This window comes from Doryrhamphus excisus, linkage group LG5 (assembly GCF_037039965.1).
Source record: "Doryrhamphus excisus strain RoL-2023G ecotype Guam linkage group LG5, RoL_Dexc_Guam_v1.1, whole genome shotgun sequence".
In the NCBI taxonomy this organism is placed as follows: domain Eukaryota; kingdom Metazoa; phylum Chordata; class Actinopteri; order Syngnathiformes; family Syngnathidae; genus Doryrhamphus; species Doryrhamphus excisus.
The window spans coordinates 10,557,180-10,583,329 of NC_136361.1; the positions used below are offsets into that span (position 1 = coordinate 10,557,180).

Consider the following 26,150-nt stretch of genomic DNA (forward strand, 5'->3'; position numbering starts at 1 on the left):
CACATTGTAGACCAGCAACGGCCAGAGTAGGCGTGGCAGGATGCCGTGTTGGTAGATCCAGGCTTTAAACTTGCCTGGTAATCCTGACTTATCCACTGCTGTCAGCCAGGTTCCCAACTCCTCTGATGTCGCTTGGAGTGCTCCGGTGTCCTTCAAGGTACAGTCTTGTCTTGTATATTTTATTCTCATCATTATGGCTTTGCCATTATATTTGGACTTTATTTCCATTATAACGTATTCTTCAACCTAATTATGAAAAAAATAGTTTATTTTCTCATATTACAATTTTAAAAAAATTATATATATATATAATTTTTAACTTTGTGCTTTATCTTTCCTCACTATATTCTCATGAAATGACCTTTTCGGGGTTTTTTTTTCTTCATATGTGGACTTAATTCATGTAAATTATTGCATATTTTTGTTTTTTTACTTCTGTTTTTCTTGCTAAAGCCTATATTGATAATGTGCTGCGGGCCACGCTTTGGACACCCCTGCGTGAGCCAGACATACAAAGATGAAATGATCATAAATACGTTTCAGGGCCACCATTCCATCCTGGAGGAGCATGCATCATCCATGTGTGAAGAACCCAGTTTGTATCTACAGTATTTCACGTGGACTTTTATTACTTAGCACACAAACAGAAGCCAACACCTTTAGAAGGCATGCACAGGTACACTACAAGCAGGACAGGAACGGCCAACAAACAAAAAAAGAGAGAAACATCAGTTTTATTTCAGCATTGTGACAGAGCCTAGCACAGACACGCCTGCTGACCATTTTACCTCTACATTGCTTTTCTGGACACTTGCAGTATCGCAGCAAATAGGCGGAATGTGTACAAGGTTTCCAACGTTGGTGTGCGCTAACATCGTAATACTACTGAGGAGTTTAGACAATTGTCAACATGGTAATGGTAATGGTTTTATTTCATTTGAACATGCATCAGATTACAATTGAGTGCATCCCATAATCAGTTCACAGTTCCACATGTCGAAAAGGAGTAGGAAGAAGCAAAGCTTATTAAATCCTACCCCTCCATCTGGTACTTTTACAATCACTAACTGTTACATTTGTTCACTTCCTGCTTTCCATAAGCATTATCCCAAAAGTTCTTGGGGATCAAGGTCTTGGGTTTTCTGGCAAAATAGAGAGCAGCCTTTATGTTCTTTTTGTTCAGCTGTGGTGTTGGTCTTGGAACTTGGAACTTGTCTTTCTTAGAGTCATGAACACTGACCTTAACTGAGGTTGGCTGGAGGGACCTTTACAAATCTCTTTAGACTGATAGATCTCAATTCATTTCTCGGTCATGTTTTAGTGGGGATTTAAAACTTGAAAAACTGAATTTTCAGCCGGTTTGCACGACGGTCGAGTGGTTAGCACGCAGACCTCACAGCTAGGAGACCAGAGTTCAGTTCCACCCTCGGCCATCTCTGTGTGGAGTTTGCATGCGTGGGTTTTCTCCGGGTACTCCGGTTTCCTCCCACATTCCAAAAACATGCTAGGTTAATTGGCGACTCCAAATTGTCCATAGGTATGAATGTGAGTGTGAATGGTTGTTTGTCTATATGTGCCCTGTGATTGGCTGGCCACCAGTCCAGGATGTACCCGGCCTCTCGCCTGAAGATAGCTGGGATAGGCTCCAGCACCCCCGCGACCCTCGTGAGGATAAGCGGTAAAAAATGAATGAATGTTTATGGGTTTTAACATTATTAGAGCTCTCTAGACATACAATAACACCCCTATAGTCACCTTTCCACTCATATGACTTAGTGGAAAGAGAAAATTAGACTCTTCTGTGTTGCTGTAAATGCGTTCTGTTGTTCGGGGACAGTTGAGTTTTAGCTTCCATTCGAGTAGCACTTTATGGATTATTGTGCCTGTTACAAAATATACAGTGATAGCTTGTTCATGGCAGTTGACTGATTACAGACCAGACCGTGATCAGGGAATATTCGTGATGTAGGATTCCTTATTTAAAAAAGAAATACTTTTGATAGTTAGATAATAGAAAATATCCTAAATATGCTTTTTAAACATGATTGGACCTCTCTAAAGATTAAATAACACCCCTATAGTCACTGTGTGACCAGCGTAAAATACACAGAAATATACTTCACATGTTGGCATTGGGAGAGTTCCTTGTTCTCAACTCCTTTTCATCAATATAACAATACTGACACCTAGTGACCAGTGTGGAATACTACATATCACCTTATAAAGCATCTTTAGAGACTGCCTTATACTGCCAGCATGTGACTTCATTTAGGCATTTTTATGCTTGAAAATGCTTCATTTGGGCCACTTCAAAATGCATATGAACCCCTACAGCCACCTTTACACTCCTACTACACAATATAGTATATATAATAAGACATAAGAACATATAGAAGACCTAAATAAGACTAAATGTGTTCTGGTGATGAGACAGGACGTGACGTTGGGTGTTCAGAGGTGGCTTTTGCAGTAATATTACTGACACCGAGTGGCCAGTGTAGAATACTACATATCATCACTACGTCTTTGAATGCATCATCTGAATGCCTTCTAATTCTATTTGACTTCACTTGGACATTTCGATGCTTGAAAATGCTTCACTTAAGCCACAATATGTCAAATTTGCTTCAGTATGTATATTTATTGAGCAACAATAGGTCGTATTCAAACATGAAACGGCGTATGATTTTGAAAAGACGGGACAACGGGAGCGCAAAGTGGCGAGGGGTTACTGTAGTGGCAAAATAAACATAAACCCAAGCTAAGCCAGAACTACTTAGAAGGATACAAAACAAAACAATGAGCTTGAAATGGGAAGTGGCTGACTGTCTCTAAACCAGGGGTGTCCAAAGTGCGGTCCGGGGACCATTTGGCCCACGCCACATTCTAAAAAAAATTATTTAGCAAGAAAACAATTTTTAAAAAAACATTGCAACAGCAAACATTGAAAAATCTGCAGTAATAAAACGAGAACAAGTGGTCATTTCATAATGTTATGAGAAAAAATAATAGCACCAAAGTACCAAAGTTGCAATTTTTAGGTTGGTTGCGGAAAAAGTTTAAATGTTACAAAAATCAAGTCCAAATATTATAGGAATAAAGTCATAAATAAGTACAGGAAGAAATCTTACAAGAAGCGAGGTCAGTTTTATGTTTGCAGTTTTATGTGAATAAACTTAATATTCTGCCCTTTTTAAATATTTTTGAAGATTAAGATATGCCTTTATTCGTCCCTCAGTGGGGAAATTTGTAGTTTTTTGAACATTGTATTACTATGAGGCACAAACAAAACAAGCTTATGTTGGACAAAAACAAATGTGTTGGTTGGTTATGTTGGTTCAACAACAAAAATTACAATTACAAAAAAAATTACTTTGTTGCTTTGTTTCTCACATTACCACTTCAAAAAAATTATTTTCTTCTTTAACATTTCTACTTTAAGCTTCTAAAATGCAATTTTTCCTCATAAAATTACAACTTTCTCTTAAAATTAAGACTTTTTCTCGTTAGACGAAAACATTTTTCCTCTTAAAACTTTGACTTGAGTCTTTTTTTGTTAAGGTATATTTTTCGAAGGTGTGGTGGGTCGCGCTTTGGACACCTCTGCTGATCAAACCGAACGCCTCCCTCCGTCATGGCGCACGTGGGCCTCCCAACATGGCGTGCAGTTTGAGTGTGAATCTTACCGTTTTAGACATAAGCGTTTATTTCCATAACAGCATAAACTGTATGTTCCGCATGTCTTACTTGTGTTATTTCTGCTCATACCGTGAGTGAACAAGCCATTTAAAACGCAAATAAAGCTCCTGCTTGTGTGTGTCAGACTAAATGTGTCCCCTAGGAGACCTTATCGGTGGGGGGGCAGATGTGTGGAGAACAGGAAGTGACGTCGGATGATCAATGTTGAGTTTTAACTATTATTATGATGTTATTATTATGTGGTTTAATGAAGTCATTGTGTGTTTGTTTTCCCAGACCAGACACTAAAAAAAGTGACACTTTGATCACGATACGCGGGGGATCCACATTTGAAAAGGAAGGCATTTTTGATAGCAATCTCGGAATGGAACTCGCTGGTTTGTCAGACGTTTGTAATCTTGTGATGATCCTGAAGTCGTTACGCAGCAAACAGTGAATCTGTAAACACATTAAAAGATGGCTCAGGTGGCTTTTAGCGCTTCAGAAGGACTCTTGGGCTGCTCCTGGTTTTAATGCTTGAGGTAGTAGACTTGGTCCGCCTAAGACGTTTTGTGGAGCCCTTGGAAGTGCTAGAGTAGCTGCTATCTTTTGTGGAGTCTTCAGCGCAGCCCTTGGAAGAGTTCTCAGAGCAGCTGCTGGCTGGTGAAATCAACTTGACAACATCTTTGCTAGCACCTTTTTTAGCACCCTTTGGACTGCACGCGGCAGCAGCATCGGCTGGTGGGCGGTTACGGACGTACGCTGATGTCGCTGAGTTGGTTAAAGCTTGAGGAGCGCTGGCGTCTCCCGCAGCTCTGATAACAGTCTTAGAAACGGGAGTCCTGGAGGTTGGAGTTGAAGCCGTCTGGTTTCTCCGTAGCCCTTTTTCCCGCATGTGTCGGTATATCATCTCGCCGACTGTGCCGAGGTCAGAGTCGTCGTTGACCTCCTGAGTGGCAACGTTGGCCAAATCCAACTTTCCGATTCGATCCATAGGAAAGTAACCGTCCCGTACTGGTGTCAGCTCTCCATACCCACATTTGACTGGCTTTTTTACCTGATGGCCGACATGTTCCACGTTGACGTCTTGGTTACAGCGAGCCTCCATCACCAGGGTGTCGCCATTACAGCAGTCAATGTCAAGCTGGATATTCCCGTTGGACTGTAGTGTTCGGTACTTCTTTCTCTCTTTTGTGGGATTGTCTGTGGGAAAATGATTGACAGGAGTCGAGCTCGTGTCTGGAGGAAGGCCTCGTCTTCTTCGGGACAATCTCATAGCCCCAGGGGTCTCATTGAGATGGGCTAAGTTAGTAGTCAAGGGCATTTGAATTAAAGTTCTTCCTGAGTTCTGAGGAGCTCTGAGAGTCTTGGGGTTTCTGTTGAACTGAGAAACATTCAGGTGTTGATTGTGAGGCAGCTGCTGGTTGCTGGGTGGGGAGTGGTGACTGCTGTTGGATTCCTGTGATCGCCTTCGGGAGTGGCCTCCAGCTTTACGGTTATTGCTCGGCCGCGAGGATCGCCGGCTGCCAACCCCCGTCTTCGGCTTCAAGGTCGACACAGATCTGACAAAGGAAGCTCTATGTTCAGCGAGTCTGGTCACCTGGGTGACCTGGGGGCACAGAAAGGTGGAAATTAGCCACTGAATATCGTGCATCAAGAACCGCTATGGACAGACCGAGTGTAGTCCACTACACACCTACCGATCCTAGAGGTGCACAAAGAACCACTACCCACCTACGGATGGTAAACCACTACACACCTACCGATCCTAGAGGTGCATCAAGAACCACTACACGCCTATGGATGGTAAACCACTACCCACCTACGGATGGTAAACCACTACACACCTATCGATCCTAGAGGTGCATCAAGAACCACTACACGCCTATGGATGGTAGACCACTACACACCTACCGATTCTAGAGGTGCATCAAGAACCACTACTTGCCTATGGATGGTGAACCACTACACACCTACGGATGGTAGACCACTACACACCTACCGATCCTAGAGGTGCATCAAGAACCACTACACACCTACCGATCCTACAGGTGCATCAAGAACCACTACACGCCTACGGATGGTAGACCACTACACACATGCGGATGGTAGACCACTACACACCTACCGATCCTGGAGGTGCATCAAGAACCACTACACATCTACCGATCCTACAGGTGCATCAAGAACCACTACACGCCTACGGATGGTAGACCACTACACACCTACCGATCCTAGAGGTGCATCAAGAACCACTACACGCCTACGGATGGTAGACCACTACACACCTACCGATCCTAGAAGTACATCAAGAACCACTACACACCTACGGATGGTATACCACTACACACCTACAGATGGTAGATCACTACACACCTACCGATCCTAGAGGTGCATCAAGAACCACTACACGCCTATGGATGGTAGACCACTACACACCTACCGATTCTAGAGGTGCATCAAGAACCACTACTTGCCTATGGATGGTGAACCACTACACACCTACGGATGGTAGACCACTACACACCTACCGATCCTACAGGTGCATCAAGAACCACTACACGCCTACGGATGGTAGACCACTACACACCTACCGATCCTGGAGGTGCATCAAGAACCACTACACATCTACCGATCCTACAGGTGCATCAAGAACCACTACACGCCTACGGATGGTAGACCACTACACACCTACCGATCCTAGAGGTGCATCAAGAACCACTACACGCCTACGGATGGTAGACCACTACACACCTACCGATCCTAGAAGTACATCAAGAACCACTACACACCTACGGATGGTATACCACTACACACCTACAGATGGTAGATCACTACACACCTACCGATCCTAGAGGTGCATCAAGAACCACTACACGCCTACGGAAGGTAGACCACTACTCACCTACCGATCCGAGAGGAGCATCAAGAACCACTACACACCTACCGATCATACAGGTGCATCAAGAACCACTACACACCTACGGATGGTAAACCACTGCGCACCTACCGATCCTAGAGGTGCATCAAGAACCACTACACACCTACAGATGGTAAACCACTAAACACCTACCAATCCTAGAGGTGCACCAAGAACCACTACACACCTACGGATGGTAAACCACTACACACCTACCGATCCTAGAAGTGCACCAAGAACCACTACACACCTCAATATTATTACATATCCTTTGAAAGGGAATTGTTAATTAACTAGGACATTCACATACAGAGTTTATATTATATAAAAATGTATATACATTGAAACTGAGCCCAATTTAACCTTCTTCTTGTGTTAGCTTTCTGGTATCATCTCTTATGTTAACGGGTGGGTTTTGACCCATGTATTAAATCAGCTATAAAATACACTAAAAACAATAAGTTACCATCAAATTTGCTTCTCATGTCTTGGTTACCTTTTTAGGCTTCCTCATCCATGAAAATGTTGCTTTTAATACTTTTGGTGTGGGCATGTAGGCCTTTTTTTGTCACTATACCCCTCCATTTCAATTTCCAAAAATGGTAAAAATGAACCTCAAAAGAATCATATTCATAAATTATTAGCCCTCTGGCTATTACTGAGGGATATAGAACATATCTCTCAAATCAATTAGTTTGATTTATTTTCTCATTTTAGTATTAATCACTAAAGAAACATCTATGGTGTTGGGGTGAATTTTGACCCATATATATTCATGTCAAGAAAAGGTATAAAAAGTGATTGTTTTCAGCAACAGAACTTTAGTATAAAGTGAAATGAAAAAGCAGAACAGGTCCAGATCTTGGTTCACTGTACTTCTTGCCATTCTTTCCATGATCCAAATTGTAAATGTGAAATCAGCCATCAGTCAAATGAGGGAATTCACCTCACATGTCTGGACCTTGTTTTTCTGCTGGTATACTGGAAAAGCGGTCAAAGATTGCTTTATAGTCATATTATTATAACCGGGTCCAAACCGACCCTAACAATACAGTGGTCATAATTTCAACCAGACCATTTTAAAATGTAGTAAAAATGATTTTTTTTGTTTTATTTTGTTGAAATAGAGTTTCCTGACAAAGTCAAAAAGCCTTGATGCAATAAACAAATGTTGTGTGATTCTTTTTATGCATTAAAATGTAAAACGGGTCGGTGCCGACCCTAACACAAGAGGAGGGTTAAACAACTTTTAATATTTTAAAATTCATAATAGTCATAGTCATAATATACTTGGAATAAATCCAACTATATCTCTGAATCAACTTCTCTGGTATAACCGTGATATTTAATTAATAAAAAGGTAATGAAATGGGAAAATATGGAAAGATAGAGGCATTACTAGACTTTAGCACATTATTTATAAATAGCAATTCTTTTAAAATCATTTAGTGTATTATGTGATGTGGTATAATATACCCAAAAGTCACCTCTTACATTATATCTTCCTAAAACAAGCAATTAAAAGATGTATATAGTAAGTCTGAATATTTAGAAAGATTTGATTCATTGTATGAATTTATTTTAACTGTTAAATAGGCTCAGGCAGTTCATCATTTCAGTTCATAATACAAGCAGTTGATGTTTGCTAAATACAAGGATGAAGAGTCTTGAACCAGTCATGATGTGCTATATATATCACTATATTGACACTTACTATGGTACACATTACATCATTGGATGGTCATATCACCTCGTACTTTGGTACGGGGTACATTATTTAAAAAAAAACCTAAAAAAAACTTAAACTGTATTATGGAAAGCAGGAAGTGAACAAATGTAACAGTTAGTGATTGTAAAAGTACCAGATGGATGGGTAGGATTTAATAAGCTTTGCTTCTTCCTACTCCTTTTGGACATGTGGAACTGTGAACTGATTATGGGATGCACAAATGAAATAAAACCATTACCATTAGCATTACCATTTGATATTATCATTAGTGTTGGTATTGTTGTCATAATTTATATTGTTTGGGGTTTGGAGTTTTCATGCATGTTAAGGCACTCGAAAATGTGAGGAAAGTCATGGAATTATAATAATAATAGACTTAGAGGTTTCAAAAGGGCCCAACAAAGGTTCTTGAAAACTTACAGATATGCAATGATCAAAAAGAAAACATACAACAGACCTTTTTATTCCTCCTGAGTTGCATGGAGAGGTGTCTAGGTCTTAGGTAGTGTTTCGTTGCTTCCTCTCTACTCCCCTCCTCCACTATCTCCTTCTTCCTCGTCTGTTCTTCATCCCACCTCTCTCTCCCTCTCCTCCTCTGTGCACGGGCACTTAGAGGGCAAAGGCTGTTGTCCTCCGCAGCGACAGAGCCTCTAAGATTCCGCACTGTAGAACAAAGCATTCCAAAATTGGCCTTTAAGTGAATTACGTCCCACAACATGTCGTTCTGTGCACACCGACCACATGGCAGAAATGAAAGACAATAACAAACCGTTTTTACCAAAAAGAGTCAAGTTCTTCCCCTCGGTCACAGGACTAACACGTCTCGTGGGGGCTGGTTCTTTCTCTCGGCCATTCAAGAAGGCCACGTGCCTTGGCAACGCTGCAGAACCTGAGGAGGCATAACGTGGTTTTACTTTCTTACATTGTCATTCCTATATTGGTCTGGTCTGGTCTGGTATGGTTGTTGCAGACATGCTTAACAAGTTACGTGAAGGAAACTCACATGGTTACATGTACACAATTCAAAATGTCTGAAAAGAGGTAGGTAAAAGCATAGCTGATTTAATGCCTATTACTGATCATTCCTTCACACCGTGAAGCCCAGGTAAAATGCTTCCGATGTGGTCTTTGGTCCAAGAGTAGCTTTACATAAGGACATTTGTAGCACACGTCTGGGATGGATCTGTACACGTCTAGGATGGGTCTGTGTGTAGTGATCCTTGATGCATGTCTGGGATCGGTCTGTGCACGGTGCTCTACAATCCGTCTGTGCATAATGGTTCGTATGAATCACTACGCACAGACTGATCTGACACATGTATCAAGAACCACTATGCACAGACCAATCCCTGGATGTGCATCAAGACCACTACACACAGAATTGATTCTAGACGCGCATCAAGACCACAATATACAGGCCGATCGTAGACGTGCATCAAGAACCACAGACCGATCTTGGATGTGCTTTAAGAACCACCACACATTGACTGATTCTAGACGTGCATCAAGAACCACAGCCTGATCTTGGATGTGCTTTAAGAACCAGTATGCACAGTCTGATCTTGGACTCGCATCAAGAACCACAGACCGATCTTGGATGTGCTTTAAGAACCAGTATGCACAGTCTGATCTTGGACTCGCATCAAGAACCACAGACCGATCTTGGGTGTGCTTTAAGAAACACTACACACTGACTGATTCTAGACGTGCATCAAGAACCACAGACTGATCTTGGATGTGCTTTAAGAACCAGTATGCAGTCTGATCCTGGACATGTATCAAGAACCACGATGCACAGACCAATCCCTGGATGTGTATCAAGACCATTACACACAGAATTGATTCTAGACGTGCATCAAGACCACAATATACAGGCCGATCGTAGACGTGCATCAAGAACCACAGACCGATCTTGGATGTGCTTTAAGAACCAGTATGCGCAGTCTGATGCTGGACTTGCATCAAGAACCACAGACCGATCTTGGATGTGCTTTGAGAACCAGTATGCACAGTCTGATCCTGGACTTGCATCAAGAACCACAGACTGATCTTGGATGTGTTTTAAGAACCAGTATGCACAATCTGATCCTGGACTTGCATCAAGAACCACAGACCGATCTTGGATGTGCTTTAAGAACCAGTATGCACAGTCTGATCCTGGACTTGCATCAAGAACCACAGGCCGATCTTGGATGTGCTTTAAGAACCAGTATGCACAGTCTGATCCTGGACTTGCATCAAGAACCACAGACTGATCTTGGGTGTGCTTTAAGAACCAGTATGCACAGTCTGATCCTGGACGTGCATCAAGAACCACGATGCACAGACCGATCCCTGGATGTGCATCAAGACCACTACACACAGACTGATTCTAGACGTGCATCAAGAACCACAGACCGATCTTGGATGTGCTTTAAGAACCAGTATGCACAGTCTGATCCTGGACTCGCATCAAGAACCACAGACCGATCTTGGATGTGCTTTAAGAACCAATATGCACAGTCTGATCTTGGACTCGCATCAAGAACCACAGACCGATCTTGGGTGTGCTTTAAGAAACACTACACACTGACTGATTCTAGACGTGCATCAAGAACCACAGACTGATCTTGGATGTGCTTTAAGAACCAGTATGCAGTCTGATCCTGGACATGTCTCAAGAACCACGATGCACAGACCAATCCCTGGATGTGCATCAAGACCATTACACACAGAATTGATTCTAGACGTGCATCAAGACCACAATATACAGGCCGATCGTAGACGTGCATCAAGATCCACAGACCGATCTTGGAAGTGCTTTAAGAACCAGTATGCGCAGTCTGATCGTGGACTTGCATCAAGAACCACAGACCGATCTCGGATGTGCTTTATAAACCAGTATGTGCAGTCTGATCCTGGACTTGCATCAAGAACCACAGACCGATCTTGGATGTGCTTTGAGAACCAGTATGCAGTCTGATCCTGGACTTGCATCAAGAACCACAGACCGATCTTGGATGTGCTTTGAGAACCAGTATGCAGTCTGATCCTGGACTTGCATCAAGAACCACAGACCGATCTTGGATGTGCTTTAAGAACCAGTATGCACAGTCTGATCCTGGACGTGCATCAAGAACCACGATGCACAGACCGATCCCTGGATGTGCATCAAGACCACTACACACAGACTGATTCTAGACGTGCATCAAGAACCACAGACCGATCTTGGATGTGCTTTAAGAACCAGTAAGCACAGTCTGATCCTGGACTTCCATCAAGTACCACAGAGCGATCCCTGGATGTGCATCAAGACCACTACACACAGACTGATTCTAGACGTGCATCAAGAACCACAGACCGATCTTGGATGTGCTTTAAGAACCAGTATGCAGTCTGATCCTGGACTTGCATCGAGAACCACAGACCGATCTTGGATGTGCTTTAAGAACCAGTATGCACAGTCTGATCCTGGACTTGTGTCAAGAACCACAGAACGACCTTAGATGTGCTTTAAGAACCAGTATGCAGTCTGATCCTGGACATGCATCGAGAACCACAGACCGATCTTGGATGTGCTTTAAGAACCAGTGTGCACAGTCTGATCCTGGACTTGCATCAAGAACCACGATGCATAGACAAATCCTGGACGTGCATCAAGAACCATCAATCCTGGTGGGTCTGTGCATCGTGGTTCTTGATGTGTGGACTCAGGTCTCAGTCCACTCCTTGTGAAGGTCCTCCAGTTACATTGGATATGACTCATCCTCTCTGTCATTACCAAATGTACTGTTCAAAGGTTGTATTGTTTATTGATTGTGGTAAATCACTAGTTTGAGGTTAAGCGGCATAGAAAACCGATGGATAGATGAATCACTAGTAGTATGATTACTTGTATTGATCATTTCCACCTCTTAAAGCCTGGGCTTGAGAGGCTTGATCAGTGTGTAACAGCATCCTGGTCTGGACCTGGTGGAGCCAAGTATCAAGTTTTACCTCTCAGGCAGAGAAAGGACAAGAAGTCCTCGGTTTTGGGTCGACGTCTGGTCAGACTGCTGACAGCGGCAGAGTTGTGGTTGTGCTGGCTGTATTGTGTTGACATCATCCTGAGTGGACACGGAGAACTGGGAGGGGACTGGGCAAACTTTCTTTGAGCTTGCACTTTTGGCCTGCGAGTACATGAGTTATGTCAATATTCCAAGACTTTGACTATAGCGGCCAGTGCAGGAAGGCATTGTCAAGTTCTCTGAAAAAGGACCTAATATGCTCATTTTTCAACAATTCTACTGAGTTGTCTCCTGTAGAACAGCTAAACACAATAATCCACACCGAAAACTTTTTTCGATTTAGCAGAATCTCCACCTATTTTAGCTGGATTTCCTTGGAGTTGTGCTTCCTGCCATTTTTTGCCTTTTTTTCTGCCGATGCTTTTTCTTGTATTTTCCAAAAATATTTCAAGTTTCTTGTAGTAAATCTATCCATTAAATCTAACCTTTATTCCCATAATATTTTGATGTTATTCTCACAGTATATGACTTTTTCCCCCAACCTAATGTTACCATTTTGTTACAATGTTACAAATTAATAATATTTTCTTAACTATTTGAACTATGCTACTAAAATGATTTAGTACTTTCAATAGTATTTAGTACTACTTACAATGTCTACTTACTATTTATAGTTTATTCTTGTAAGAATATTGTTTTTCCTTGTCATATTTTTCATATTTTGACTTTATTCCTCTAAAATTAGCAATTTTTTTTCCAAATATTTCAACTTTGTTAAATTCTATTACTAGAATGTGCCACCAGCCAGTAAAAAAACAAAAACATGTCTACTATATTGTATATTAGGAATGTAGAACTGACTATAGGGTTGTTATTTTAAGTCTAGAGGGCTCTACTAATGGTAAAACCCTCATTTCGAAGGTGCTAAACAGGTTTTCTATATCTTACTTTCTCTTATGTCGACTATATTGTGTAATAGGAGCGTAGGACTGACTATAGGGGTGTTAATTCATGTCTAGAGGGCTCTAATAATGTTAAAAAGCGTATTTAGAAGGTCGTAAACAGGTTTTCTATGTCTTATACTATATATCTTATTGTCTCTTACTTGGTCTACTATATTTGGTAATAGAAGTGGAAAGGTGACTATAGGGGTGTTAATTCATGTCTAGAGGGCTCTAATGTTGAAAACCGTATTTAGAAGGTCGTAAACTGGTTTTCTATGTCTTATTATCTCTTGTTTTAATTTATTCCGGTCTCCGGTTTAAATTATTCCCTCAGGACGTGCCCACTCCACTGTGATTGGTCACACGCCCACAGTGCTTCCTAAATATGAACCCTATAAGGAAGTCTGCCCCTCTGTGACATCACAAAAGGGGCAGTTTTACCACGCCTATTGAAACAGAGCGTTTTGAGCCATCCCAAATTTCTTTCAGGGCTCACTTCCAAATGTGCAAACCTCATTATCTGAAACTTTGGCAAGGTTTAACACGAGGATACAAGATTACAACTAGTACATTTACAGGTAAGAAATATAGAAAAAGCATAATAGGTCCCCTTTAAACACAAGCAAGCCAGAAAGGGCAGCTGACCTCCTATCTGGGTCATTCTTGTCACAAAGGAGGCTGGCAGGGTGGCGCTGAGGGCAGGTCTGCAGGGACCAGCTCCAGCTCGGGCTGGCTGACAACAGGGGGTGACGGTGGCCGATGCCATGAAGCAGGGAACCTAAACAGCGGTAGAAACGTAGTAAATAAAATAGTAAAATTAAAAAAATTGACTCACTTTCACAATATCACACAACAATGACTGCATGGTTGGTTGTTTTGGTTGCTTTGTCTGGCAAATATTATTAGGACGAAAGGAAGCAGGAAGCAGGAAGCAAGAAGGAAGCAAGAATGTCACCCAAAAATGGATATTTGCTGCAGTTTTAGTTTCCTACATAGTAGATTCTGAAATCAGTAAAGTGTTAGACCCAAACTAAGTGGAAAAACATACTACAGAAATAAACAAGCTTTATCACAAACAAAGAGTGTAGGGTGGACCTAAAGTCTAGACATATAATATACATACCGTACATGACGTCAATAATAATTCATCAATACATAAACGACAATCTGAACATCTTATACACAATAATACGTATATATGCCTTTTTTGTGCCCATCTTAGATTCACCAATGCTGGGCTATTAAACATGGAGCTGACAGTGACTACAGTGGTGTGTTTACTTCCCCTTGGGAGTATAGAGTATCGATCCTAGATTGACAGGAAATAGTAATGGTTTTATTTCATTTGAACATGCATCAGATTACAATGGAGTGCATCCCATAATCAGTTCACAGTTCCACATGTCCAAAAGGAGTAGGAAGAAGCAAAGCTTATTAAATCATACCCCTCCATCTGGTACTTTTACAACCACTAACTGTTACATTTGTTCACTTCCTGCTTTCCATAATTCAGTTTAAGTTTTTTTTTTTTAAATAATGTACCTCGTACCGAAGTACAAGGTGATATGAGCATCCAATGACATAATGTGTACCATAGTAAGTGTCAATATAGTGATATATATAGCACATCATGACTGGTTCAAGACTCTTCATCCTTGTATTTAGCAAACATCAACTGCTTGTATTGTTTCTTGAATTGGCTCATCGTTGTGCATTGTTTGAGGTCCTTACTCAATCCATTCCATAGTTTGATTCCACATACTGAAATGCTATGGCTAGCATAACGTAGTCCTAGCATAGAAGTGTTTCAAATGTACTTCTTCCCTGAGATCATATTTCTCCTCTCTTGTAGAGAAGTATTGGATGACATTTTTAGCTAATTGCTTGTTTTTAGCCTTATGCATTATTTTAGCTGTTTGAAGATGAACTATATCAGCAAGTTGAAGTATTTGAGATTTAAAAAATAAGGAGTTAGTATGTTCTCTGTCGGCGGCATTATGAATTATCCTTACTGACCTTTTTTGCAGTACATTTAGCAAGTGAAGATTGCTTTTATAGTTATTATCCCATATTTCCACACAATAAGTAAGATATGGTAGAACCAGAGAGCAATAAAGAGTGTGGAGTGATTTCTGATTGAGAACAAATTTTGCTTTGTTCAATACTGAAATATTTCTGGCCACCTTATGTTGTATATTTGTAATATGAGGTTTCTAGCTCATAGTGGCAACTAGTGTCACGTCAAATGGAAGGTTGAATCAAGTGAGGAATTCTAGCATAAACAGATGAGTGACTCATGATGAACGAGCAAAGGAGTCGCAATGAAGTGACAAGAACTATAAGGTACTGACCCCTCATGCCTTTGGTGGAGCGTGACCTCCGCCTCCTGGCTGGAACAGGAACGCCGGGCAGGGTCTGTATGTTCTGTGGTGTGCTCCTCTTCTTTACGGAGTGTTTGTGCTGGTCTTTGCATGTTCCTTGTATACTTTTTGTGTACTTTGAGTTCAACGTTGACGGTGAGTGTTGTGTTTTGTGTGACCGCAGCGTCCTGGTAGAAGAGTCCTTCCGGAACGTGTGCGGGTGTTCCCGTAAGCCGGGGTGTCGCATGGCTTTGGATTGTGTTTGCACGCTTTGTCGCATCGGAGTGCTGGTACGTTTGTGTGACTGCGTATTCCGAGACAACTTGGTTTTCTGTACTTTGTTGGTGTGATCAGGCGAGCGTTGCGACTTGGGGTCGACTTGAAGACCATCTGTGTTTTTCTGCATGTTCTGCAGCCTGTGTGAGACCCGCTGTTGTGGGCTTCTTTCGCCTGGCTTTTGCAGAGCACGTGAAAGCGACTTTTTACATGCATGCTGGCGTCTGTGTGCGCGTTCGTGTGTGGCACGGCGCGTGTCTCGGAATTCCCTGAGGGAGAGGAAAAGAACTTTGCGCACCAGACGTTCTTCACACCAAGGCATGCCATCGCTGATGTCCTGCAGAGTGACACATAAACGCAAAAACACACACATAAGTCAAATTCAACATCCGTCGCTTTGAAGCAACATGGAAGCATCTAAGTCAGGGGCGCCCAATATGCTGTTAGTTTTTTATTATTATTATTTGTTTAATTGCGTTTTTGGAACATGTCAAAGATAACTAAAGAAATAAAGTGGTCATCTTTCAAAAATTTTGAAAACAATATGTTGTGATATCAAGAGAAACAAAAAGCATAAAAGGTGCAACATTTGGGAAAGGGTTGCAAAGGAAAAGATTCACAAAAACAGAGTATATTTTATTTGTAAATATTTGTAAAAAATAAAAAAAATACATGAAATAGTTGAAGAAAAGAGCAGTAATTTAGCAAGAAATGTATAAATATTAGGAGAATTCAATTTTTAAATGTAGGGGGAAAAGTGGCCATCGTTCAAGAAAAAAAGAGAATTTTGCAACATTGTCATAATGTATTTTTGTCATTGACTTGTTAGAAATGTATTATTGCATAATTGAGTGACGAGTTGTGTCATTGGCTTAAGTTTTTGCTGTGTTACCTTTTTTTTAAATAACCGTCTCTGTTGTATATTTAATGGTTGCTAATCCCTGATCTGAACTAATGAATGATCTAATGAACTGTGGTTTTCTGTTAGTTAAATCATTGTTTTCTTCTGGCTGTTTCTTATATTTTGTTCCATATCCACCTTTTCATATAGTACAGGGGTGTCAAACTCATTTCGCATCGTGGGCCACATACGGCCTAGGGAGATGTCAAGTGGGCCGGACCATTAAAATTATACCATACTCTGCTATAAATAACCAAAATATCATGTATTTCCTTTGTTTTGGTGTAAAGAAGCACAAGAACATTAGGAAAATATTGAAATTTAATGAACTATCCTTTTACAAAACATTTCATGAAACACCTCATATTTCCTTAGACAAATGTGCAATTTACTTTTATCATTCACAAATATGCATTGCAACTGATCCCACTGATTGTACAAAGGCACAAAACTTTAATTGGTACTGAAAAATATAGTAATGCACTTTAAGATTAAATGAGACTTTTAAAGAAAGGGATTTTTTAACCCCTTACACATACGCATATAAAATCTAAATGTAATCCCTGCGTACACCTTACAAACTAAGGAGAGTGATTTTAAATGTGTAATGAAGAAAGTGTTCGCCTGTCCTGTAAATCTGTAAACTTCATACATGAAACATACATACACATACAATATATACTGAAAATTTATGGAGTTGTATGAAAAGTAGAATTCCATCACACAACTTTTGTTTTGAAGCTGCTGACTAACATTAAAGTGCACATTTTTTAAATCACCACAGTAAGGATTCATCTTCACAGAGCTGTATTCTTTCAATGCAAACAGTATCTAAGGCAGCATTTTAAAGGTGTTAGTCTAGTCTGGACTTGTATTTGTTCCTGAAACTTGGCATCTTTTGGCCTGTACAAGTGCATCAACACCAGGTCAGGTCATGTCCTGACTAGCTGTCACTTTCAGAATGTCATTTAAGTGCTTGTTTGTGAGCCTTGAACGAATTTTTGTTTTATTGATATTCATCACTGAGAAAATTTGTTCACAAAGGTAGGTTGTCCCAAACATGCACAAAATTTTAGCAGCCAGGGCTGTTAATTTGGGGTACCCTGGTGGTAGATACTGATAAAATCTGTCCAGACCTACAGAGGCAAATTTGCCCTTCAAATCTGCATCACACTGCAAATCAATTATCTCTAGCTGAATTTCGACCGGCAGATCAGAAGCTTTAACTGTGAAAGGTGAGCGAAAAACTGAAAATTCTGTCTTCGGTAGTTAGGTAGCTGGCTTTTACCGCTGCTTCACTGACTTCTCGGCTCTTGATGAAAGTTGACTGCTGTTTCCTCAGACCCGCCAGCAATTCGTTAATCTTATCTCTTCTCAGTTGTCCTTGCAAGCAGTCATATTTTTCGCTGTGATGAGTCTCGTAGTGGCGTCGAATATTATATTCCTTCAATACCGAAACTTGTTGCAAACACACCAAACACAAAGGTTTTCCGTGCATCTCTGTAAATAAATAAGACGTGGTCCATTTTTCTTTTACACTCTACACTCCTTATCTATATTTCTCCGTTTGGATAACGACATTTTGGCTAATGAGGGTGTAGGGAGAGGTAGAGACCAAGGTATTAACAACGTCTTAACAAGCAGCAGATGGGGCATTGATACCGTCTGCTGTTTTCAGTCTGAGAGTGCGCCCCTTAGCGGATAATCTATGAATTGCAGCGAATTAAAAATATTAATTCCATGTCTTTTATGCATTTTTTCCACTTTCAAATTATCCTGCGGGCCTGATCGAACCTCCTTGGGGGCCGGTTCCGGCCCGCGGGCCGTATGTTTGACACCCCTGACATAGTATATATAGCCCAAAACATAACCACCATTTACACTATGTACTATGTCCATTTAAGACATATAGTATATATAGCCCTAAACATAACCACCATTTACACTATGTACTATGTCCATTTAAGACATATAGTATATATAGCCCTAAACATAACCACCATTTACACTATGTACTATGTCCATTTAAGACATATAGTATATATAGCCCTAAACATAACCACCATTTACACTATGTACTATGTCCATTTAAGACATATAGTATATATAGCCCTAAACATAACCACCATTTACACTATGTACTATGTCCATTTAAGACATATAGTATACATAGCCCTAAACATAACCACCATTTACACTATGTACTATGTCCATTTAAGACATATAGTATATATAGCCCTAAACACAACCACCACTTACACTATGTACTATATCCTTTTAAAAAAATAAAATCCCTGATCTAAATAATTAAACCAATTGGTCCTCCGTTACTAAATGAAATGTTTTATTTTTTCTCATGAATTAATTATTTCTCCTTAAACAAGCAAATATATGTTGTTTCCGATTATTCGATTAATTGACAAAAATTTCAGTTTGATAGCTGCAGCCCTAATCATGAGAAACAAAGCAACGCATAAAGATGCAACTTTTGGAAAATTTGGTTTTGGAAAAAAGACAAATAAAGTTGATATTGTTGTCAAAATCTTGTCTTTTATGAGAGAAATCATAATTTAGAAATATTTTTTAATGTCATAATATCATGACAAAGAAAACGCATAAAGATGTATCTTTTGGGGGGAAAAAAGACAAAAATATAATTGTTCAAATTTAGTTCAATTATTTGTAAAAAAAAATGTTTTATATGCAAGAAGTGAAGAAAAGAGAAGCAATTTTACATTTAAAAAATATAACTATACCACACACCTCAATACCAAATGTTTCAAATAGACATAGTTAATGTCGCAGTATTTGTAAATACATTATATTTGATGTTTAACAACCATTTTTTGTGTTATTTATGTTGTGTTATAGTTGTTTAGATTATTGAGCTTCACAATAGCAAAAAATATTTGCGTCAAATTGAAAGTTAAGCTTGAAGAGTGTCTTTTCTCAGTTTTTAGTGGGAAACAGATATTTTCCTGAAACCTACATACAGTAAGTTCTACTGTTAATTACTAAAGAGCGGAAAACTTTGGACACCCCTGATGGAAGCAAAAGCACAGAGGCCAGATGCTTCTTGTTGTTACATCTCAGGAGGGTTCATGTCCCGCTCCTCGTGACAGATACTTTCCAAATTGTGACTGTTTCGAGGCTGTCACTTGGCAACTCCAAGCTTCAGCTCCCCCCAGTTGTGGAAAAAATTATTGGAGCACCCTGGTTTGTTCTTTTTCTTCTTCATTTTAATGCCTGGCACAACTAAAGGTACCTTATTTGGTCAAATATAATAATACTTCATACTTTAATAATAATAATGATAGTCATAATAATCACTACGATAATAATAGCATAATAACATAATAGCTCATACGAGTTGAACTTTTTGGCAGTACAATGCTATAGCTATTGATGTATGAACTTACAGGTCATTATTCGGCTCTTTGTATTGAGTTGTGGACTCCGATAGAGCAGCTACCACAATAACCCGCACAGAAAGTTTTCTAGACCTACCAGTATCTGCACCTATTCAGAAGTATTTCTTTGGATTTCGTGAAACGTTTTTTTTTTTTTTTATTTATTCCACCCATGGCCCGCCTCCAGGCACGCCCACTCAGGAGGACTTACAGTGTTTTTCCGCTTCGAAGGAGTTAATGGTATAGGAGTTTATAAAGAGTGATGTTTTTTTCCAATGGTAGTGGGGAAAGGCTTTTAGACATCACAAAACACCAGTGTTAGAACGCCCTCTGAAACCAAGCGTTTTGAGCCATCCCAAACTTCTTTCAGGGCTCAATTCCAAATGCACAAACCTCATTATCTGAAACTTTGGCATGGTTTAACACCAGAATGCAACATTCTAACTACATTTAAGCATTATAGGTATCATTTGGGGCTGCACGGCGGGCCGAGTGGTTAGCGCGCAGACCTCACAGCTAGGAGACCAGGGTTCAATTCTACCCTCGGCCATCTCTGTGTGGAGTTTGCATGTTCTCCCCATGCATGCGTGGGTTTTCTCCGGGTACTCCGGTTTCCTCCCACATTCCAAAAACATGCTAGGTTAACTGGCCACTCCAAATTGTCCATCGTTATGAATGTGAGTGTGAATGGTTGTTTGTCTATACCAGGGGTCAGCAACCCGCGGCTCCAGAGCCGCATGTGGCTCTTCAGCCTCTTTGTTGTGGCTCCCTTTGCATTCATTCATTCATTAATTTTCTACCGCATATCCTCACAAGGGGTGCTGGAGCCTATCCCAGCTGTCTTCGGGCGAGAGGCGGGGTACACCCTGGACTGGTCACCAGCCAATCACAGGGCAGATATAGACAAACAACCATTCACACTCACATTCATACCTATGGACAATTTGGAGTTGCCAATTAAGCTAGCATGTTTTTGGAATGTGGGAGGAAACCGGAATACCTGGAGAAAACCCACGCATGCACGGTGAGAACATGCAAACTCCACACAGAGATGGCCGAGGGTGGGATTGAACTCAGGTCTCCTAGCTGTGAGGTCTGCGCACTAAACACTCGCCTGCCGTGCAGCCGCTCCCTTTGCAATGCTTGAAAATTTTTAAACACCCGAGTGGGGAAAATGCATGTCTTTGTAATCCAACTTTGTGTGAGACCATGAATGCATCCTGACTGAGTTCTGACTGGTGATTGGATGAGCAGACAGGATGCTATTCAGTTCTCTCTCACACAGGTAAACATGAAGGAAAATAAGTAATACTTTCCCAGAGCTATTTGACAATTCTAAAAAATACATTTGAGATAACTTAAAAAAACTGCTGCATGGGAACTTGTTTGCGATGTAAACAAATCAAGTAAGTTTACACGTACATTTATGTAAGTTTATCGTCAATACTAGCAAGAGTACTACAACTTGTCTTCTTATCTGAACTACTTTGATACCCCCAAATTCCCTCCAATGTTGTTTTAAACATACTATGTTTTGCGGCTCCAGGCTATTTTTCTTTAGTGGGCAAGGGGGTAAAATGGCTCTTTTCATAGTAAAGGTTGCCGACCCCTGGTCTATACTATGTGCCCTGTGATTGGCTGGCCACCAGTCCAGGGTGTACCCCGGCTCCAGCACCCCCGCCAACCTCATGAGGAAAAGCAGTAGAAAATGAATGAATGAATGAATGAAGGTATCATTTAGGGCTGCACGGCGGATACGTGGTTAGCGCGCAGACCTCACAACTAGGAGACCTGAGTTCAATTCCACCCTCGGCCATCTCTGTGTGGGTTTTCACCGGGTACTCCGGTTTTCTCCCACATTCCAGAAACATGTAGGTTGATTGGCGACTCCAAAATAGTTCTTAAATTGTCCATAGGTATGAATGTGAGTGTGAATGGTTGTTTGTCTATATGTGCCCTGTGATTGGCTGGCGCCTCCCGCCCGAAGACAGCTGGGATAGGCTCCAGCAACCCCCGCGACCCTCGTGAGGATAAGCAGTAGAAAATGAAGGAATGAATGAATGATCATTTCATTGAAGTGATTTTGGTTATCATCAAGAAAAGCATGGGAGTTGCTACATATCAGCTCTTAAATGAAACTCTTGAGCTATTTTTGTTATCATAGTTGTACCAGGCATTAAAATGGATCAATAAACTCAAAAAACAAGGCTGGTCTAATCATTTTTCCATGACTGTAGGATCGCTGCTTTTTGTTGTCTTGGCAAGTTTAAGGTTATTTTGGTAGACCCATGCAGAGAAATGGTGGATATGAGCATCCCTACTGTGAAGCGTTCTGCTTTGGGGATGTTTCTCTCAGCTCAATCCCTCCCGAGATGTGTGCAACCAAACGTCTGAACACTGTGCTTGCCAACAATGCTATTAAATGATTCAATTTAATTTAAGCAATTTAATTAAACGTTTAGGAACAGTACTGTGTGCGGTATTTATACCTGTACAATATAGAATATACATTTGCTCACAAATTTTTTCTTGATGATATTCCGTTTGGGTCTGTCTGTACTCATCTTGCACGGTTGACATGAATCGTGGACAGGTGGTCTTCTGCTTGGCTTGCTCTGCTGGCCAAGTCGTGTCCTTTCCTGGAGCAAAATAGTCAAGAAGAAAACAATCACCTTCACAAACAATGGTTGAGGTTACATGTTCATAAATCATTGTGGAGGAACCAAATATGACAATCCTGCGCCACGTAGCGCTTTGAATTTCGCAAATCTAAACCACCGTCCCTCCTTTATGAGGGCTAATTGGTTCCGGACACCACCATAATCAGTGAATTTCCATGAAGTAGGATTCCTGATTTATAAATGGAATATTTTGATAGTATGGAGGTACAGATCTGGTGCCGATCTGCTGGATTTTAAAGATATTTCTGCCACAAGATAATATTTGTATAACTCTGGTGCGGTCATGACCATCAAACTCGATTCCCGCCACACCCAAGAAGAAGAAAAGGCAACACCAGCATGCAGACATGTCTGCAGTGTATCGTGGTAAAGTTAGTTTCAGGTTGGATGTTGGTTGTATGGCTGCATAGTGCAGTGAGGTGGAATTAGCACTGCGTCAAGGTGCAGCAAGTACCGCCCTCACCGTGGAAAGCCTGTTTACCACCTTCTTCATACACTTTAACATTCTTAGGGCCCTCAAGACATGAAATGGTAATGGTAATGGTAATGGTAATGGTTTTATTTCATTTGAACATGCATCAGATTACAATTGAGAGCATCCCATAATCAGTTCACAGTTCACAGGGATAATTGGAGCGAAGACTTAGAGCCAGGCCTTCTCCACCAACATCAGTGTCTGACCTCGCCAATGTGCTTTTGGAGGAATGGTCAAAAATTCCGATAAACACACTCCTCCTTCCCAGAAGAGTTGAAGCCGTAATAGCTGCAAAAGGTGGACCGCCATCGTACTGAAACCTATGAGTTAGGAATGGGATGGCGCTTAAGTTCATATGCGAGTCATGGCAGGTGAACTAATATTTTTGGGGCGGCACGGCGGTCAAGTGGTTAGCGCGCAGACCTCACAGCTAGGAGACCAGGGTTCAATTCGGCCATCTCTGTGTGGAGTTTGCATGTTCTCCCCGTGCATGCGTGGGTTTTCTCCGGGTACTCCGGTTTCCTCCCACATTCCAAAAACATGCTAGGTTAATTGGAGACTCCAAATTGTCCATAGGTATGAATGTGAGTGTGAATGGTTGTTTGTCTATATGTGCCCTGTGATTGACTGGCGACCAGTCCAGGGTGTACCCCGCCTCTCGCCCAAAGACAGCTGGGATAGGCTCCAGCACCCCCTGCGACCCTTGTGAGGAAAAAGCGGTAGAAAATGAATGAATGAGTGTATTTTTGAAGAAAATAATTGGCCATATTTCCAAAATATTTACATAAAATTAAGTGTAATTATTTATTTACATTACATCATTGAGCCTGAAAGTTTGTTTCTGGGGACCCCTGCCTTACAGCATGTTTGGGGATATCGTGCTGTTTCCCACATTTGAAAATACTGTACGACTGGCACTTTCAGGAAGTGACATCTTTATTTTATGATGTAAGATTATCTACATCAACAAATGTAACCATAGCATGGAATCCAAGCATATGGTTTGTACACTGGATCCAATTGTTCTGTTCATACCTGTCGACCCTCCCGGTTTCCCGTATGTTGCTCCCCCTTTTTCCGGAAAATATATGGTAATGGTTTAATTTCATTTGAACATGCATCAGATTACAATTGAGTGCATCCCATAATCAGTTCACAGTTCCACATGTCCAAAAGGAGTAGGAAGAAGCAAAGCTTATTAAATCCTACCCCTCCATCTGGTACTTTTACAATCACTAACTGTTACATTTGTTCCCTTCCTGCTTTCCATCATACAGTTTTTTTTTTAATAATGTACCTCGTACCGAAGTACGAGGTGATATGAGCATCCAATGACATAATGTGTACCATAGTAAGTGTCAATATAGTGATATATATAGCACATCATGACTGGTTCAAGACTCTTCATCCTTGTATTTAGCAAACATCAACTGCTTGTATTGTTTCACATTTTTTTGGCCAGGGTAACTCCTTGTGGCTTTAAATGGCTTTACACTGGCCAATAGGTCACACAGATTGTCTATATTCATTCATTTTCTACTGCTAATCCTCACAAGGATCGCGGGGGTGCTGGAGCCTATCCCAGCTGTCTTTGGGCAAGAGGCGGGGTACACCCTGGACTGGTCGCCAGCCAATCACAGGGCACGTATAGACAAACAACCATTCACACTCACATTCATACCTATGGACAATTTGGGGTCACTAATTAACCTAGCATGTTTTTGGAATTAACCTAGCATGTTTTTGGAATGTGGTAGGAAACCCACGCATGCACGGGGAGAACATGCATACTCCACACAGAGGGTGGAATTGAACTCGGGTCTCCTAGCTGTGAGGTCTGCGTGCTAACCACTCGACTGCCATGCAGCCAGATTATCTATATTCTAAGTACCAAATTTATTAACATTGAATCCTGTTTTGCGAAAACATACAGTAGTGCGGAAACCAATCAACAGCCATAAACAAGAAATTAATGTACGACAATTATTGGATTTGATAAGGTTTATCTCATTTTTTTTTCTTGCTGAACCTACAAAGAAATATATATATACACGTTGGTGTGTGTTGGTAATGACCCAAAGGGTTTTTTGTAAATGAAGATCCTCCAATGATGTGACAGATTGGAGTCCATGTGAGAGATTAGATCTCCATTATGTGGTGTGTGATATGAACATTGAACATTGAAGTCAATATCATGAGGGGTTCGATGTCCATAAGATGGCACGGGAACAATGGACATACTGCACAGCAAAGAACATACACAACCTTACATTAGATGATAACAATCATAATGAGGCTATCGTTGAATTGCTGCTATGAATGTGTCATGTGTTCCTATGAATGTCAAGCAAGTGCAGCAACAATGGGGGAAAAACGACATTTGTTTTTAGTGTCTATTAGGGACATCCAGGCCTCATACATGCTGTTATTCGTACGGCATCGGTGCTTAAATATACAGTTGCGTTAAATTCAATATAAGTGGCGGTCGTGTTGTTGAGTAAAGCCGTGGATTGTTTGCATATAACGGTAAATGACGTGTACGGGATGACATGTCCATTGTGGCTCAACAAAGCAGTCAAACAATGGCGTAGAGCACACCACCCACCTCAAGCAGGGCAGCCGGCCTAGCGGAGCCGTGTAGCAGCAGCAGCACACCGAGCCGTGCCGTTCCAAGCCAGGATAAGACACATTACGGAGGTCCCCGCCGAAGGTGGCGTGACCGTACGGAAGCCTCCTGTTAGCGGCTTGAGTGCGCGTGCAGCCCCGTGCGCAAGTCAATCCTCTCTTCCG

General features: G+C 41.1%; 1 protein-coding gene across 2 annotated transcripts; it reads right to left on the minus strand.

The window, feature by feature from the left end:
• Positions 1-174: 174 nt before the first annotated feature.
• Positions 175-26,150, minus strand: LOC131105181 (uncharacterized). 2 transcript variants are annotated; one of them, XM_058053046.2, is made up of 8 exons: positions 25,966-26,150; positions 22,724-22,843; positions 15,609-16,230; positions 13,903-14,035; positions 12,303-12,475; positions 9,106-9,216; positions 8,785-8,990; positions 175-5,287 (listed from the first exon to the last, which is right to left on the minus strand). In XM_058053046.2, the coding sequence occupies exons 2-8, from the start codon at positions 22,766-22,768 to the stop codon at positions 4,172-4,174; spliced, it is 2,406 nt and encodes an 801-aa protein (XP_057909029.2). In that variant the 5' UTR covers positions 22,769-22,843; positions 25,966-26,150; the 3' UTR covers positions 175-4,171. The 2 variants fall into 2 exon arrangements, with proteins under 2 accessions (XP_057909029.2, XP_078646806.1); XM_078790680.1 differs by having other exon boundaries at positions 9,097-9,216.